General features: G+C 37.2%; 1 gene segment (V, D, J or C); it reads left to right on the plus strand.

Moving 5' to 3' along the window:
* The first annotated feature begins 524 nt into the window (after positions 1 to 524).
* Positions 525 to 18,063, plus strand: part of LOC129347667 (immunoglobulin mu heavy chain-like) — a 28,001-nt gene continuing 10,462 nt past the window's right edge. The window contains 2 exon segments of the C gene segment in view: positions 525 to 625; positions 717 to 1,024. Of these exon segments, the coding sequence occupies positions 577 to 625; positions 717 to 1,024 (357 nt within the window).

The following is an 18,063-nucleotide window of genomic DNA, read 5'->3' on the forward strand; positions in this document are numbered from 1 at the left end:
CTTCTCGCTGCAAGGCGAAAGTGCTAACCAGTTCAATTCAATTTTAAAGTTAAATCAACACTGACACAAGTCACTCACTTTTAGGACCAAAAGACTCATGGCTGCTGTTCCATTTAATTAATGCCTCTTCAGGATCTTTTAGTTATCTATGGAACTGGCACCTTGCACTTTTGTAAGGATAACATATACTTTTTATCTTTTTATATACTATTGCTGGTATGTTGGATGTATTGTGTGTGTGGTATATTTCCTGTGTTTATTTTGATTTGAATTGAATTGATTTTTATATTGTCTTTTCCTTATTCCTAGAATGAAACAAACAGACAAAACCAAATTCCTAGTATGTTGCCAAATTAAACCTCAGTTAAAATAAACTTGGAGAATCAAATGTATTTTGCAGGAATCCAACCTTGACCTGAACTACTGTAACTGTTCAAGTTCAACATATATGACAAAAATGAAGGCCAAACCCACTCCAACTCTATTCTTCCTGTGAGGAGGAGTCAATGCAAAGCATCTTCATCCTACTTATGTGACTGCAGAGAGGATGACAGACTAGTGGACACACAGTTTAACATGATGGACTTGAGGACACCATTGTTGATTCTGACCATTTTGTGGGCAGGTGAAGACTTTCACTGATGTTAGTTTGATCATCCGTCTTCACAAAGTTACCAGTTTACAACAAGTGGCTGTTTTCTTGTTTGTCTCTGCAGGTGTTGATGGTCAGACTCTGACTCAATCTGAATCAGTCATTAAAAGACCTGGAGAATCCCACAAACTGACCTGTACAGGATCTGGATTCACATTCAGCAGCTACTGGATGAACTGGATCAGACAGACTCCTGGTAAAGGACTGGAGTGGATCGCATGGATAGATAGCGGCAGTGGTAGCAGCAAATATTACTCTCAGTCAGTTCAAGGCAGGTTCACCATCTCCAGAGACAACAACGTACAGCAGCTGTATCTTCAGATGAACAGTTTGAAGACTGAAGATTCTGCTGTTTATTATTGTGCTCGAGACACACAGTGACTGAAGTTGTGTTAGCAGCTGCACAAAAACCTCCAGTAGTCGTCTCTTGATAAGTTAACATATTTTTATGTTTAAATCTTTATCTAAACATATTTTTAAACATTTTTTGTCATTTTTTCTTATTGTATATTTTAGTTTACTTTTATAGTAATATTTTACCTGATTTTGCATTTTAATTTACATGGATGTATTCATTTATATTTTATCACTCTATACAATTTCATCAATAAAGTTTATTTTTAATATTAAAATCAATGATTACAGAAGTTGGTGCTGTTTATTATTGCATGTAACGCTCACATTAACTGCAACTTTTTGGGCAGCTGTACAAAATCCTACATTGGTCTGATCCCACAATAATTCATCATATGTTCGCATTTTCTCCATTTCATCATATTAAATCTGTCTTATTGTAAAGAGTTTATCAACAATAAATCAAACAATGATCTTACCATGATCACTTCTTCATAAACATGGCAAAACAATAATCCATCTTCTATAATTACAATACCTTTTTTTTAATGTCAATTTTTTTTGCTCATTTTTAACTAACAAGTTAGGGTTTTAAAGGTTTATTCCACCCAAAATACAATTTATTACAATAATAATGATAACTTGGTTGCTAAGACTTGCATTCAGACATATTGTGTAATTATCATACTTATGTCATTATCAGGTAAAATCATAATGGAGTCATCTGTTGTGGCCTCTGTGGTCTCTAGATCTCAAACAGGACGGTTTGAAAGGTTGGAAAGAGGCAAAACACAAGGATAACTTTGGAGGCAGATATATTTATTTAATACAATAATAAGTCAAAGCAACAACACTCCTTCCTCCACACACAAAAACGTACATTAGTCTAGTGTATCTCTGATCTCTTTGCCTCCTGAGAAACACACAGTGACAGACATTAACATGTGTGAATAGACATGGCTTTGATACATCTGATAAACTCTACAAACTATATTTTATTTTAAACAGTTTTAACAAAGTTGAGCACCACAATGGTCAGTGGTAGTTTTAGCAGCATGTGGTGCTTCTGTTCAACATGTGTTGGTCCTGAGAGTGCAGCCTCCTGCTCTGCAGACATACCAGACTCAACCCAACACAAGTCAGAAAAGTCACATCATACTCCCATCTGGTGGTTTCTAGCAGCTTTGTGAAGATGAAGTGATGAATCACCAGTTTTGTGGCAGACCATGGAAGCAATGAATACAAACAAGAACTTTTTAAGACATGTAAATTCTTTCTTAGACTGTATTTGCATTTACAGCCTGCTTCATGTCTGACAAACTGATAAACTTCTGCAGCACCAGAGGCCTTCTGGTTCTGCAGTGAGTGAATGTGAGCTTGAAGATGGACTAAACAAGCTGGAAATCTGAGTTTGTGCTGCCCTCTGCAGGACTTTATTGAGACATCACAGCACAGCATTGTGTGGAGCTGTATGATAATCAGGCTGGACGGTGGCTTGGTGGTTAGCAGTTTCACCTTGTAGCTAGAAAATCCCCAGTTTGCATGCTGGCTTTCCTGGGATCTTTCTGCATGGAGTTTGCATGTTCTCCCTGTTCATGTGTGGGTTTTCTCCGGGTTCTCCAGCTTCCTCCCACAGTCAGAAAACATGCTGAGGTTAATTGGTGATTCGAAATTGTCCGTAGGTGTGATTGTTTGATTGTGATTGTCTGTACATGTAGCCCTATGATAGACTGGTGACCTGTCCAGGGTGTATAAGTCAGCTGGGACAGACTCCAGCCCCCTGCGACCCTAATAAGGATTAAACCTTGTACAGATAGCAGATGGATGATCACTGACAGGTGAAGAACATCGATCATCTTGTTATAACGCAACGCTCTGCTGGGAAACCTTGAGTTTTGACATTTATGTGGATGTTTGACATGTTCCACCCACCTAAACATTGCAGGTCAAGCAACCCCCCACCCTTCATGGCAACAGCAGTCCTTGATGCCAGTTTCCTCCCTCAGCAGGTCAATGCACCCCGACACACCACAAAAACTGCTCAGGAGTGACCTGGGGAACATGACAGAGGTAAAGTGTTCAAGTTCCACACTCCCCAGATCCAGATCTTACTGAGAATCTGCTGGATGTGCCAGGATCAGCCTGATCTAGGTAGATCCCATCCTGCAACCCACAGGATCCACAGAATTCACTGCCACCATCCTGGTGCTACAGGACATCTCCAGAGGTCCTGAGTCCACGTCCCACTGGGTCAGAGGAGGTTTAGCAGCACAAAGGAGACCAACACAGTATTAATGTTATCCCTGATGGGTGTATTTCTGGGCCTTCTTATAGGGGTCAGTGTTGTCATGTTTTTATTTCATGTAAGGTTTGCTGTTGGTATTTTAAAGAGCTTCATTTCTGGGATTTGTGAGGGATTAACAGAGAAGATTCACTCTGATGCTGAAATAAAAAATGCACAAATAAGTTCAAGAATATTTACTGAATACATGATTCAGCCAGAACTAATAGCAACAATAGCAAAAAAGAAAAAATGAAATATGCATTTATTTCTCTTCACATTAATAATTATGACATTAATTGGCATTGAATAATAATAATATGGCAAAAATATAATAATATGGCATTAAAAAGCACAAACCCAACACTGAAACTACAAGATGACAGTCTCTGTGTCATATTTGTGCTGATTTTTTATTTATTTTATTTTTTCAACAAAAAGATATTTTGCTTGTCATAAAGCAGTTTCAGGGGTTTAGGGAATCTCTCTATTACTATGATGTTTAGAAATGTTCACATTTTGTGCTCATAATTGCTGTCAGTTTCATCAGAGGTTTTAATAAATGTAATCAAATCCTTCCTATTAATTAAAACAATTTAACAACAAAAAAAAAGCCTTACAGGGAATTTCTCCCCATTTTTTGTTTTTTAAATTCATCTTTTTGTCAGATAATAGTGCAGTGAGGTTTTGGTTCATGTGGCCTCTGATAGATGGAGTTAAACACAGTAAAAAAGAAGCAATGTTTTAAAATTCATCTCATCAGAATTTTCCTGCTAATTGTAAAACATCCATCCATCCATTATCTATACACCGCTTAATCCTCACTAGGGTCGCGGGGGGGTGCTGGAGCCTATCCCAGCTGACTCGGGCGAAGGCAGGGGACACCCTAGACAGGTCGCCAGTCTGTCGCAGGGCTACATATATAGACAAACAATCACTCTCACATTCACACCTACGGGCAATTTAGAGTAATCAATTAACCTCAGCATATTTTTGGACTGTGGGAGGAAGCCGGAGTACCCGGAGAGAACCCACGCATGCACAGGGAGAACATGCAAACTCCATGCAGAAAGATCCCGGGAAAGCCGGGACGCGAACCAGGGACCTTCTTGCTGCAAGGCGAAAGTGCTAACCACTACGCCACTGTGCAGCCCCAATTGTAAAACAAAAACTCTTAAATACTATTAAATTCTTCATTTCCAATTATGTAAAATGAATTCAAATAGATCACTAAGGTTAATGTTGGTTAATGATTTTAATACACAGTTAAATGATGGATGCTAAGAGTCCAGCATATGATGTAGCACTGAACAAAACCTGACAAACAAAACTGCAAAGAAGCACACAAATATGAATTATTATCAGTCAAGTTACTAAAAGACTTTTCCATATGTTGCATATTTTTAAAAACAAATATGTGAAAACATGAAAAAAAGTTAAAGACTGTTTCTACAGTACCTTATTTTTTCTTCACTGAGGAGATGAATGGCTGCTGTTTAAGGGAAGGATCCTAACTCTGCTGTGGGTTTTTGTACTGTGATGTTTCACTGTGTCTATAGCGGCTACAGCCACAGTGATTCACACAGTTACAAAAACCTCTCGAGTCAAACAACATCTTTTTAATTATAAATACAACATGTACATATGCAAGACACAGACCTTTAGTAATACACAGACAGACTGCAACATATAGCATCTAACAAACCCTAAAAAATGTAAGATTATGTGCTAAAAAAGGTTTTTATGCCATAAATTGAAGCTGTGTAAACATTATGGACATCTGGAGATGTAAAAATACTGTATTTTATCTACAAAATAAATGACTGAATGAGTGGTTTTATTACTGGTACATCTATTGAAAGCTCTATTACTGTGTCACATTCAAATTTGAACACAATATCTTTAATTTATTTTTCTTTTATTCCATTTATTGTTACTTTCTCTTCTATTTTTTCCCTGTAATTTATACGATGATTCCTAAACAAATAAATAGCCCAAAAAAGCAAATATTTTTATTACTTTCCACATGATGTGATCTCTAGATTACTAAACTACACAAACACTGAGGTTTAAGGTAAAGACATGTGTGCAGCTTGTTAGTCTGAGTGCAGGGAGGAGTTTTTGTGCAGAGTTGTATCACAGTGCACTATAACAACCACAGCGATACATCCTGTGACAAAAACCTCCTCACTGTCACTGGACAAAACACGAGCAAACCCCTATAAATGGAAATGAAAATCAATCTAGACAAGTTCTGACTGTCAGATTTAAACTGGTAATGTGATAAATTGCACATATTTATTCCACAGTTTGATTTTTAATTTTAATTTTCTTTGAAGCTGTAATATTCTGTGTTGCTGAAAATCATGTAACAAACATACACAGATGTACAACATTCTTTGCAAAGCATTTTTATAGGTGAACTTTGGAGTAATTTAATGTACATATCTGTTAAAAATAACCTTGCAAGTAGTTATTGAAAAGCACCTGCAAAAATGGCAAAGAGGAGCGAAGAAAAAAAGTCAGAATTCAGATATTTGAACTGTATTCTTTTTTTCATTTAATCCAAAACCAACAAATGTTCCTACTTCTTTTGTATTATCTGGCCTTACAAGAGTTTTTGTGGTTTCTTTTCTTAAAATAAAAATCCTTTGGTTTGACGTTTGGTTGTATAATGAAAAGAAAAAAAAAGTATGTTTCTAGAATTAGGAATAACTGGGATTCAAAGGTTGAAATTAAACTCAAACTAAGAACAAATAGATACAGTTTCCTGGCAGCGTCTGCTGACTGCCTACAGGACTAAATAAAACAGTGATGCAGTATTTCAGGCTCAGGTTTTTGTATGAGGGTGTGCCACAGTGTACAACTGGGACCACTATGATAAATAGCAATACAAAAACTGATCCTGAACTGAAGCACAAAGTCTGAAGGAAAAGGTAAAAAATAGGTCATTTATCCAAATGCATAAAGAATCATTATATTCAGCAGAATACAATCAATGAAAAATTGCCCTTTTTTCAATTTTAAACTAAAAAAATCAGGGAAAAAAACATAGCATCTGTTTCTTTTCTTGCTAAAATATTTACTATGAATGTATTTTAACTGAGCTGAAGGTGAAATTTGAGGCTCCTATATGCAGCTCACATATTCCAGTTGACCTTGTTTTACTCTGCAGTTTATTTTTTTTTTATTTAGAGCAAATTAAGGTTTTACTGCACAATGACCTGAAACTTTTTCTGTTTTTGTTTCCTATGATCGTACCTGTGAAGCCTCTTTCAGGAGTGAGATTATTATTTAATAAGCAATAATCATTGAACTGCTGATTCCTTCCACAGGCTCATTTGAGCAGGTTTACAAGCTAAAATTGCTGCATTTGTGCATCATAACCTCCAGTGTGCAGGCTGATGTTTTTGTATGAGGTTGAACCACGGTGTACTACGGCGGCCACAGTGATACGTCCCAATACAAAAACCTCATTCCACTGAGAAACACGGAAAAATAAGTCAGGAAAACTTTTCTCTGCTGAACAAAAATGTGCTGAGGAAAAAGAAAGATGTTTAAAGGTTGAAAATAGAATTTCTGACATTAAGATTTGTGTTAGAATACAAGTTTAAAGGTGACAGTTTCGTGAGCACATAAGTTAGTTATTAGTAAAATAAATAAAAGAATCACCAAACTTTCCACAGATGTGAGTTCAACAACAATCCAGTAGGAAGCATACAAATATAAACGTCTAAATATTCCTGCTGAACACAAACCGTGCTCTACTTCCCTCACAGGTTTTTGTCACAGTGTGAGTCACTGTGTGGGGTGGCAGCCACAGTGTTACACAGCAATACAAAAACCTTTGCCACATCCCCACAGTGTCTGCACCTTATAAAAAAGAGAATATTTCACAAAACCTCTCAGATCTATTAGAAAATAAAGAAACATGACAGTTGGTGGAGGGATAAATAAATAGTGCGTATGTTGTAGTTTTTTCTTTTTACCTGATTTAATCTTTAAAACATAGAAAACATAACCTATTCTAAATAAATTCATTAAGAAATGGTACAAACCTTGGTTATTACAATCCCATAAGGTGTTTAATTTAACCTTTAATTCATTAAATAACAGGAAAAATGTTCCTTTTGTAAATGCAATGAAGAGAATGGCAATAGAGGCTATTTGTACTGTAAATAAAAGCTGTAACTACAGTGTATGTGGGACATACTGGATTCTGAGCCTTCATTAAACCAACACAAAAAAACAACAATATAATGTTATGTTGTTGTCAATAAGGCAACAAAGTACCACCTTCAACCAAATCAAGGTTTAGCCAACTTTTTGCATGTCAATTTTTTTTTATCACAATTAAATCATGTCAATATGTTTTGTCCATGTTGCAGTTTTATGCTGAACTAAGCACATAAATAGAAGCATTTATAGTTTTATTTCTTCTATAATGAAGCCATTTTTAGGAATATGTCCAACATTTAATTTACAGTGAGTTTAAGAAAGTTGCTGGAAAACAAACCTGAAAACACAACAGTCCTCTTGATAAATGATGTCCCTGTACCAGAACCAGACTGTATGTGGTGTTAAAACACAACCTGCATTCAGTGAAGATGTCTAGTACTGCTATGAGTACAATAGGATGCAGAGTGCTTCATTTATGCTGCATCAAACTGACACAAACGCAAATATTAGAGCAGGTTTAGTAACATCAGTGCCAATGATTCACTGTATTATTGCTGTTAATTGTATAAATTGACTCTTGTAATTGGGAGGAAGTAAAAAATTGACATTTTATATCCACTAATTACAACAGTATATTATGATTCTGCTGGAATTTTTATAATTTTACTGTGGTCCAGTAATGAGACACGGAGGTTTTTAGTATTTCAAAATTCTCCGACATGTCTGTGGCCTAAAAGGTGAACTAAAAACTAAACTTTAAGGCATGTGCACAGTGTGCAGGGTGGAGTTTTTGTACAAGGTTGAATCACTGTGCAGAGTAGCGGCCACAGTGATACATCCTGTGACAAAAACCTCCTTCCACTGGGAAGATATGTGATGCTGCGACAGAAAACAGGATGCTGAGACGTGCGTGCAACAAAACTTTCGTATGAAAACCAGAGATGATAAAGATTGACAACAAGGCTGCAGGCAAGATGAGTTCAAAAATACGATAAAGTAAGGATCATGTAAATATGCATGAGGTAAAAGAGTTTGCAGCAAGTCTTAGGGATAGGAGGAGTTGTACGTATGTACAGTGGAGCTTTGAAATAAATGTTAACATTAGCATTTAAACACTAAAACACTAACGTTGTTGTACATGTGTAGCAGGTCCAAGAAGTCTGGGGAAAGTAAAACTGTCAGTTAATTTCAATTAGATTCATTCAGGTATTTCATAAAATGTTGCATAAACGTACATTTGATCAATGGAAAAACACATTTTGCTCAACTCTAAACCCACATTTTCGACTAAAAGAAATATTAGACTGTCACTTGAGAAAACAACGTAGCTTCATGCAACTGTCTGAACTTAGGGATCAAAACATTCAGTATAAATTTCCTTGGAGTTTGTTTGTTAAAATCAAAGAAAACAAATAAAGCCCAAAAACATGTGAAGCATCTTTAAGGAGGCCACCTATTTATCAGGAAAAAATCAACGTTCTATCATGCACAGTTGGTTACCTCATCAAAATGTTCAAGAAAGACAGATCCAGTAAGACCAGAGAGACAGCAGAGAGGATTGTATCAGTGAGAATCAGCAGAAACCTTCAATAACTCAAAGAGAAGAAGACAGCAGCTTCTGGAGATGTGTTATGTTCACATGACTTCAATGAAGGTAGAAAGATTTTTGAGGAGGAAGCAGAAAAAAAAACTCCAACCAGACTGCACTCAGGAACTAAAGCATCAAGGTGGAAATGTCAAAGTATGTATATTTTTCTTTGTTTTGTATGTCTGAGTTAATAGAGTAAATGAACTTGTATTTATTGAAAGAATAATTCGACCAGAAGTAAAAATGTCACCATGCACTAGTAGAAATGTCCAGCCCTGAGGATTCTTCCTCTGGTGACCATGAATGTTGGTGCAAAATTTAATTTTAATCCACAAATTAGTTGCTGAGACATTTCTAACCAACAAGTTGTATCGTCTAACAATGATCAAACTGTGACAGAATAATTAAGTTACAGGAGGTCAAATTAAATATCAGTTGGAGAAAACACAGACTACTTTCAGTACTAGAAACCACAACAATCAGTGAACATCATGTAAAGGTTTTTGTACGGCTGTGTGCTACTGTGGACAGTGGAACCCACAGTGATATATGGCAGCACAAAAACCTGTCACTGAATCTCTAGAAAAAGAGACGATCATCAGGAAATAGCCTCAGAAACTGAAAATTGCTCTTTTTCAATGTTACCATAGAAATATCAAAAATATGAAACTAATAATGAACAAAACACTTTATAGTAAAAGTAGCAGCAAGTGTCAACAGGAGGAAGTTTTTGTCATGAGTTGAACCACAGTGGAAACTATGGCAACCACAGTGATAAATCCTGTGACAAAAACCTCAGGAAGGTGATGCAGTAATAATTAATGTTTCTATTGGTCGAATTTAAACTACACTGAAGCACATTCTTACAATTGTATGAACTAAAAGTATAAATATATAAATGTAAATTGTTTTTTTAAAAATTATTATTATTATTATTAACCTTTATTTAACCAGGAGAAATCCCATTGAGATTTACAACCTCTTTTGCAAGAGATTCCTGGCCAAGTGTCTTGATTATGTTAAAACATAAACAAATCAAAAGATTTAATATACAATGAAGTTATGAAAAACAAGTGCATGTTGTGGAGTCGACCTCAAGAACTCGCAGTTTGGATTGAAAGATGCTCAATGAGATTAACTCGGTTAGTTTCCAGTTTTTCTGCAACATATTTCATGCAAAAAGTGCAGAGTAAACAAAAGCCTTCTTACCTATTTCAGTACGAACATATGGAACAAAAAGCAACAAATGATCATGCAAATGGAGAAATAAATAAATGATAACTGTAGAACTGACGATGCACCACAACAGATAAAGGTTACTGTATGACAGTGTGTCATTCTAACACTAGAAAGATAATATTAAGTAAAACAGTGGAAAGGTAAATGACATTTATTGATTATGCATATTATGTATAGTTTTGTTACTTCCACCTTTGACAAACCTAAATATAACACATCAGAAAAGTGGTAGCTTTTAAATGCTTTAAATCTGCAGATACAACATATTTCACACAAAAAAAACTATATTTTTGTCACTAAATTTTTGATTTGATTTTATCATTTGGTTAATGATCACAAATGAAGGATCCGATGCTTCTTTAACTAACCACTATTAGTTACACATAACTTTAAATGTTCTTCTGTGTTAAGGCACTAACAGAGTTCACCTTCATGCTGGCAGCAACACTTTTAAAAGATGAATTCATGTTCACATCTTGGACTTGTGGTTGTCAACATCCTGACTGGTTAATATTTATGCAACACACAGGAAACAATTCTCACCACAGCAGGTGCTTCCTCATCCACTTAACAGACTGAAACTCTGGACTGAAAGCTAAAAGCTCCAACAACATGAACACATGATAATATATTACAACCAGGCAAGGCAAAGAAAGTAGCAGCAGAAACAATTCAGATCCCACCAAACATTAGCAATCATGTAACCAGAAATGTTTGAATGTAAGACACATTATTATACTTTTTTTTTTTTTTTTTTTTTAACCTTTATTTATACAGGTACAACTACATCATTGAGACAAAATTTGTGCAGGAAGACCAGGTTAAACATAAACTGCCACATTACTGCTTTTCCTAGGACGGTGTGAGTAACACATATTAAAAACATCAATTGCCACATCTCTATATAATATAGATGTGGAAAGCCAGGTCTCAGAAATGACAATAACATCAGCCCCAGTTGAACAAGCCCAGATACGCAACATGTCCATTTAGGAAGCATGCTGCGAGCATTTATATGCAAGATATTTAGCCCAGACAGATTCTTAAAATCAGCTGGTGTACGACATGTAATCAAAGGATCAGGATTAGGCTGGATACCAGACAGCAGTAGAAGCATAACTACCAAACATTACTGAGTAATTTTTATGACAGACAAATTACTACAAGATTTAGTCTTATGGCAAAGGGCCTTGGTGTAGATCATCTGAGAAGAAACACTGTGAGAACAGCACAGGCAGTACAGATGACAATGAGAGTCAGTTTGAGCAATACTAGCATGTAAAGACCATCCGTTATGCCCATTTCTTAGTGAGGATGCTACACAACTTGTAGTTATCAACCGTGGATGTAGAGCATCTGGATAGTCAACACCACAGCCACTGAGAAACAGTGCCATGACAGAGCAGAGAATTAGAGGGAAAACCATGACAGCAGCAGGAAAAAATAACTCAAAATGATACCCTACAGGCAGGCAGGTAGGCAGGCAGGGGAACCAACAGACCAGGTGCAGCAGTGGTAGTGGAAGTAGAGGCCCAGTGGGCCTGAGATCCAGGCTGCTAGCAGTGGATGGCTACAGCTGAAGCCTGGGTCTGGTGGTAGCTGAATTGGTGGTGGATGGCTACAGCTGAAGCCTGGGTCTGGTGGTAGCTGAATTGGTGGTGGATGGCTACAGATGAAGCCTGGGTCTGGTGGTAGCTGAATTGGTGGTGGATGGCTACAGCTGAAGCCTGGTCCACAGCCTCAGAAAACATGGTGCAGGTTGATAGGTGAGCCATGTGGAGGACAAACATTTCACTCTTCACAAATTCAGTGCCGCATTTTTTCTCTAAACAGCACCGTAGTACGGTGGCCGAGAGGTGCAAACCAAATTTACATAATGCAAAACACTTTTACAACCTCCAAGACAAATTTACAAGCGATAAAACACTTTTGCAAGTCCAAAAACACTTTTACAAATCCAAAATCCAAATTTACATAATGCAAAACACTTTTACAACCTCCAAGACAAATTTACAAGCGACAAAACACTTATACAACCTCCAAGACAAATTTACAAGCGACAAAACACTTATACAACCTCCAAGACAAATTTACAAGCGACAAAACACTTTTACAAGTCCGACAACACTTTTACAAATCCAAATTTAACCGGAAAGGGAATGTCCCAACTCCGGGGTATAACCGGAAGTGGCAACGAGGAGGATTTGTAAAAGTGTTTTCGGACTTGTAAAAGTGTTTTGTCGCTTGTAAATTTGTCTTGGAGGTTGTATAAGTGTTTTGTCGCTTGTAAATTTGTCTTGGAGGTTGTAAAAGTGTTTTGCATTATGTAAATTTGGATTTTGGATTTGTAAAAGTGTTTTTGGACTTGTAAAAGTGTTTTACCTCTTGTAAATTTGTCTTGGAGGTTGTAAAAGTGTTTTGCATTATGTAAATTTGGTTTGCACCTCTCGGCCACCGTACCTTAGCTACTCTCTCTAGAATACAGTCTCCATTACTCAGTGAGTGTGAGGTCTTCCTTCCCTAAAAAATACTATACACTAATTTACATCACAAAACATTAAAACTGCATTTTCAAAATTATCTGATAAATCAAAATTTAACAATGTAGAATAAAAAGAACAAGCAATAATAACCATAGTAGATAAAAGAAGCATTCAAGCGTCTGAAAAAGCTGAAAAAAAATAATGCTTGTTTTCTTTTTCTTTTTTTTTATGAGAAATGCAGGAATTGCTGATGATCCCAACACAGAGTCTGCAGAGAGAGGATGTGCTCAAAAATCAGCCAAAAGATACTCAAACTTCTATTTTGGTTTTGAAAGAAAAGCTGTACAATTACATGGAAGTACATTAGGTGACAAACATAAGTGACAGTTGTGTTGCTGAGGTCCATGGTTGAAAGAACCACATATCTGGTGCCTCTGACATGGTAAAGTCCAGGACAACATCGGAAGACATAAGGTTGTAAGACAGGAATGAATAAGCAGAATGACTTTGTGCACAGTTTTACATTATAGTAATTTCTCATATAATTATATCAGATAACAAATGACTAAGATAAACACACATGCATCACAATTCCAGCTGAGCCAAAGTTAACTAGTTTGACACTAAAGGGTTGATCTTTGGGATTCTCCAGCTTTATGTTATGTGGTCTAATATTTCCATAAACGTATGTGAAAGTGAGCAGGCTATTTCAATCAATGGATAGGTTTTGTTATTACTGATTGCTCATAAAATGGTCAAACCCATTGTGCAGTTATCAGTTGTTTACTAAATTTTTTCTTTGAGCAGCTCATGTGGAAACCCACTAACCTTTCCAATGCTATACACGTATATCGATTGTGTTCAAAGTACTCAAAAAACTGAAAAATGCCAATGAGATCAAGACCATGCACTGTTTCCAGCATGGCCAGCTGGAGAGAAAACACATAAAACAGATGGTACAACGAAGTGCCAGTTAAAATTAATGTTAGTGATGTCTTGAAATGTGGTATTCAAAGACTCTGCTGGCCTCTTTGGAGACATCGGCCCTCTTCTTGAGGGTCCGAAAGAATGACCACCATTTCTTTGGTGTCTGGACATACAGCTAAACTAAATACAGATTTCTGAACCAACAAAATGAGGAACACTCAACAAATTAATCATAAAGATGAACAAACATACAACAGTGGACTCATACTCTGTAACATCAAACTTTTTTGGTCATCTCATCTATCAAGCATGGTCTTTTAAAGTAGCTGAAAAAAAGACAAGACAGCATATTTCAACATTTACTGTGTGACTTTTTGTCTCTCAGCTTTTTCATTTGAGGATTTTAACAACTGCAGATGTTGGTTTGTAAAAGCTGACATGTTTTGATTGAAGGTTTTGCAGTTTCAATTATCCTCAAACAGCAGATTCACTGTGTTTCATATGTTTCCTCTGTTAGTAGCTGGTACTGAAACAATTACTGACTGAATAATAAACCATCCATTCTGTGACTTCAAAGAAGGATTCTAGTCTCTGAGTCAGTCACAGTTTCATACAGCAAATACAAGACAGCTAACTGAAAAGAGTGAGACTTTCACAGAGTTTGGGTTTAGGGTTACATTAGAAAGTAGTAAAACCTGATATATTTTACGTCTGGTCATAATAAAAGCCCCTTCCATTCAATTCTTCCATGAAAACAAGAAATACATGACCTCTAATCTGTTTCCACATAACATTCGGATAAAAAGCAATGGAGATTTTTCGTGCTTTTGTACATTTAGAAGTACATTTGTTGGATTGCATGAAGAAATTCTAATAAAAGTACTGATCATAGAAAATTTTTCTTCGATTAAGGCTAAAAAAAAGTGACAGATTCTGTATAGTTACTACTTGCTGCATGTTTAGTTCAGGATATAATACGACTGGGAGAGGGAAGGTGTTGAGAGAGCTGTGATTTTACCATCAGCTGTGCAGTGAAATAAGTGTGCTGCACAAACACCACTCCTGTTGGCAGAATTAGTGCACTTCAACTAAATTTGTGGTCTTTCTGACTCACACTTGTTTTTTCATCACAGTCCAGGTTCCTGATGGGGTTTATGTCAGCACTTTGGGGAGACCAGTCAGAAACCTTCATTCTAGCCTGATTTAAACATTTCTTTACTATTTCTGATGTGTGTTTGTGGTCATTGTCTTGTTGCAACATCCAAATGTGTCCAAGATCAACCTTCTGACTGATGATTTTAGGTTTTCCTGAAGAATGTGGAGCTTATCTTTCTTCTTCATTATTCCATTTGCTTGGTGTAAAACTTCAGTTCCACAGAGCATGATGCTGCCACCACCCTGTTTGATGGTAGGTTTGGTGTTCTTGGGGTTAAAGGCCTCACCTTCTCTCCTCCAAACATATTTCTGCTCAGTTTTCATTGCATGTGACCACAGAACTTCCCTCCGGACGGCCTTTTCTTTGTCCATGTGATCAGCAGCAAACTTGAGTGGAGCTTTAAGGTTCTGCTTCTAGAGGAAGAACTTCCTTCTTCATGGAGCCTCTCAACTCATGTTGATGTAAAACACTGTGGACATGGACAGTTGTGTTCCAGCAGCTTATCATTCATTCACACCTGCTTTTTGCTGATTCTTGGCTGAATCTTGACCGTCCTAATAGTTTGTGTTTTCTTCCTGGTCGTAGCAGTAACACAACTGGACCATGAACTTTATCCTGGAAACAGATGATTTTAGGATGAGAAGCTGCTTTAACATGGCTACAAGTAACTTTCAAGATGTGTTCAAGTCAATGATTTGCTTTTTCAGATCTTTGCTGAGCTCCTCAGACTTTCCTACTTTAATGTTTGTGGCTGAGTGTAACAAATCTATCAAATCGGCCCTATTTACATTGGCTCAGGAGTCAGCAGCTGTAGTCAATCGTCATCACTCACAAGTAGTTATGAGGTAAGAAAACTTGACTGACACAACTTTCTACTTTCTTCCTAATTAGGTACACCTTGCTAGTAAAAAGCTGTACCCCCTTTTTCCTTCAAAACTGCTTTAATTCTTCATGGCATACTTTCAACAAGGTGTTGGAAACATTCCTCAGAGATTTTGGTCCATATTGACATGATAGGATCATGCAGTTTCTGCAGATTTGATCCATGATGCCAATCTCCCGTTCCACCACATCCCAAAGGTTCTACTGGACTGGGATCTGATGACTGTGGAGGTTGTTGGGAGTACAATGAACTCATTGTCATGTTCAAGAACCCAGTTTGAGATCATTTGAACTTTGTGACACGGTGCATTATCCTGCTGGAAGTAGCATCAGAAAGATGGTCCACTGTGGTCATAAAGGCATGGACATGGTTAGCAATAATACTCACAGAAAGGCTGTGGTGTTTAAATTATGCTCAGTTGGTACTAAGGGTGCAGAGAAAATATCCCCCACACTATTACATCATCAGCAGAAGCCTGAACCATTGATACAAGACAGAATGGATTCATGTTGTTTACGCCAAATTCTGACCATCTGAATGTAGCAGCTGAAATGGAGACTCATCAGACCAGGCAATGTTTTTCCAATCTTCTATTGTCCAGATTTGGTGAGTCTGTGTGAATTGTAGCCTCAGTTTCCTGTTCTTAGCTGACAGGAGAGGCACCTGGTGTGGTCTTCTGCTGCTGTAGCTCATCTTCTTCCAAGTTGGTTGTGTTGTTCATTCAGAGATGGTATTCTGTATTCCTTGGTTGTATCCAGTGGTTATTTGAGTTCCTGTTGCCTTTCTATCATCTCCAACCAGCCCATTCTCCTCTGACCTTTCACATCAACAAGGCAGTTTGGTCCACACAACTCCCTTGATATTTTCTCTTTTTCTGACCATAATCTGTAAACCCTAGAGATGGCTGTGTGTGAAAATCCCATTAGATCAGCAGTTTCTGAAATACTCAGACCAGTCTGTCTGGCACCAACAATCATTCCACGTTCAAAGTCATTTAAATCCCCTTTCTTCTCCATTCTGATGCTCGGCTTGAACTTCAGAAAGTTCAAACCTGTGACCAGGTCTACATGAATAAATGCATTGAGTTGCAGCCATGTGATTGACTGATTAGCTATTTGTGTTAACAAGCAGCTAAACAGTTTTACCTAATAAAGCGGCTGGTGAGTGTATATTCAAAATGGCTATTTTTTTCTTTTTTTTTTCAAAATGCTGTGGAAACAAAAAGGCAAATGTAGTTCTTTACTGTTTAAATATGACAAAACACTGTGATGGCAACTGATTATTAAGAGATTTTACCAACCTAATGCTCTGCTGTACAATATTTTCTTTTCACATAAATATAACTGGACACATATAAAAAGTAATACAGTGCATTTTTACATTGTTATTCCCTAAGTGGGATTCAGTTTGTTGAGGTTCACTTTTAGAACACTGCAGAGCTACACAAACATTATTTCAGTTATGAGAAACAAGGTTATCTCTGATGTTACCCCTAAATGTTTCCTTCTGTTACCTCAAAAGAAATTTAAATGTTCTTTTAAGAAGGCATTCAAGCTAAATGAACTGTTAGATCTTTCACTGTTATAAGACTGTTATTGTTTTTTTTCTTTTCAAGTTCCTGGGAGAGACACCTTTGGCTGAGATTTTCAGTTTCAGCTGCAGTTTCTGCCTTTGTCCTAAATCTCACCTAATAAACTAAATCTGCAGCACTACAGTTTTATAGTTGTTAAGTTATGTTTTCCCTACGGCGCATGTGCGAGAGGTCCTGGAAGTACCGCGGGATCACACAGATGGTCGCGCGCCCAAGGTGTTTTTACGAGTGCTGTATTCTGTGGTGTGTAATGGATGGCAGTAAACAAAGTTGTTGCTGAAACAAGTGTGGTTAATGACTCAACATTGGTAGCAGAGGATGGCTGCTGCTGGTAACTACAAGATCCCCCCGTCTTTTGACGAGAAGACGTCGTACGAAACTTGGAAAAATGAGATTGAAATCTGGAAACGAGTCACTGATCTGGATAAAAAGAAGCAAGCGCTAGCGGTTACCTTGTCACTGGCCGGCAGAGCGAAGGAAAGTGCGCTGGAAATCTCCGCTGATGACTTGAATGCAGACACTGGCATGGCCACACTCTTGACAAAGCTAGACTCTGTGTTTTTAAAAGAAGAGAAGGATCGGCAATATGAAGCATACACAGACTTTGACAGGGTCACTAGAGAGAGCGGCGTGTCAATGGTGGATTACATTGTCGAATTTGAAAGGCGGTACAACAAGCTACGCTCGTTTAAAATGGAGCTCCCAGATGCTGTCCAAGCCTTCAAACTAC

The sequence above is a fragment of the Amphiprion ocellaris genome, chromosome 19 (assembly GCF_022539595.1).
Source record: "Amphiprion ocellaris isolate individual 3 ecotype Okinawa chromosome 19, ASM2253959v1, whole genome shotgun sequence".
NCBI lineage: Eukaryota > Metazoa > Chordata > Actinopteri > Pomacentridae > Amphiprion > Amphiprion ocellaris.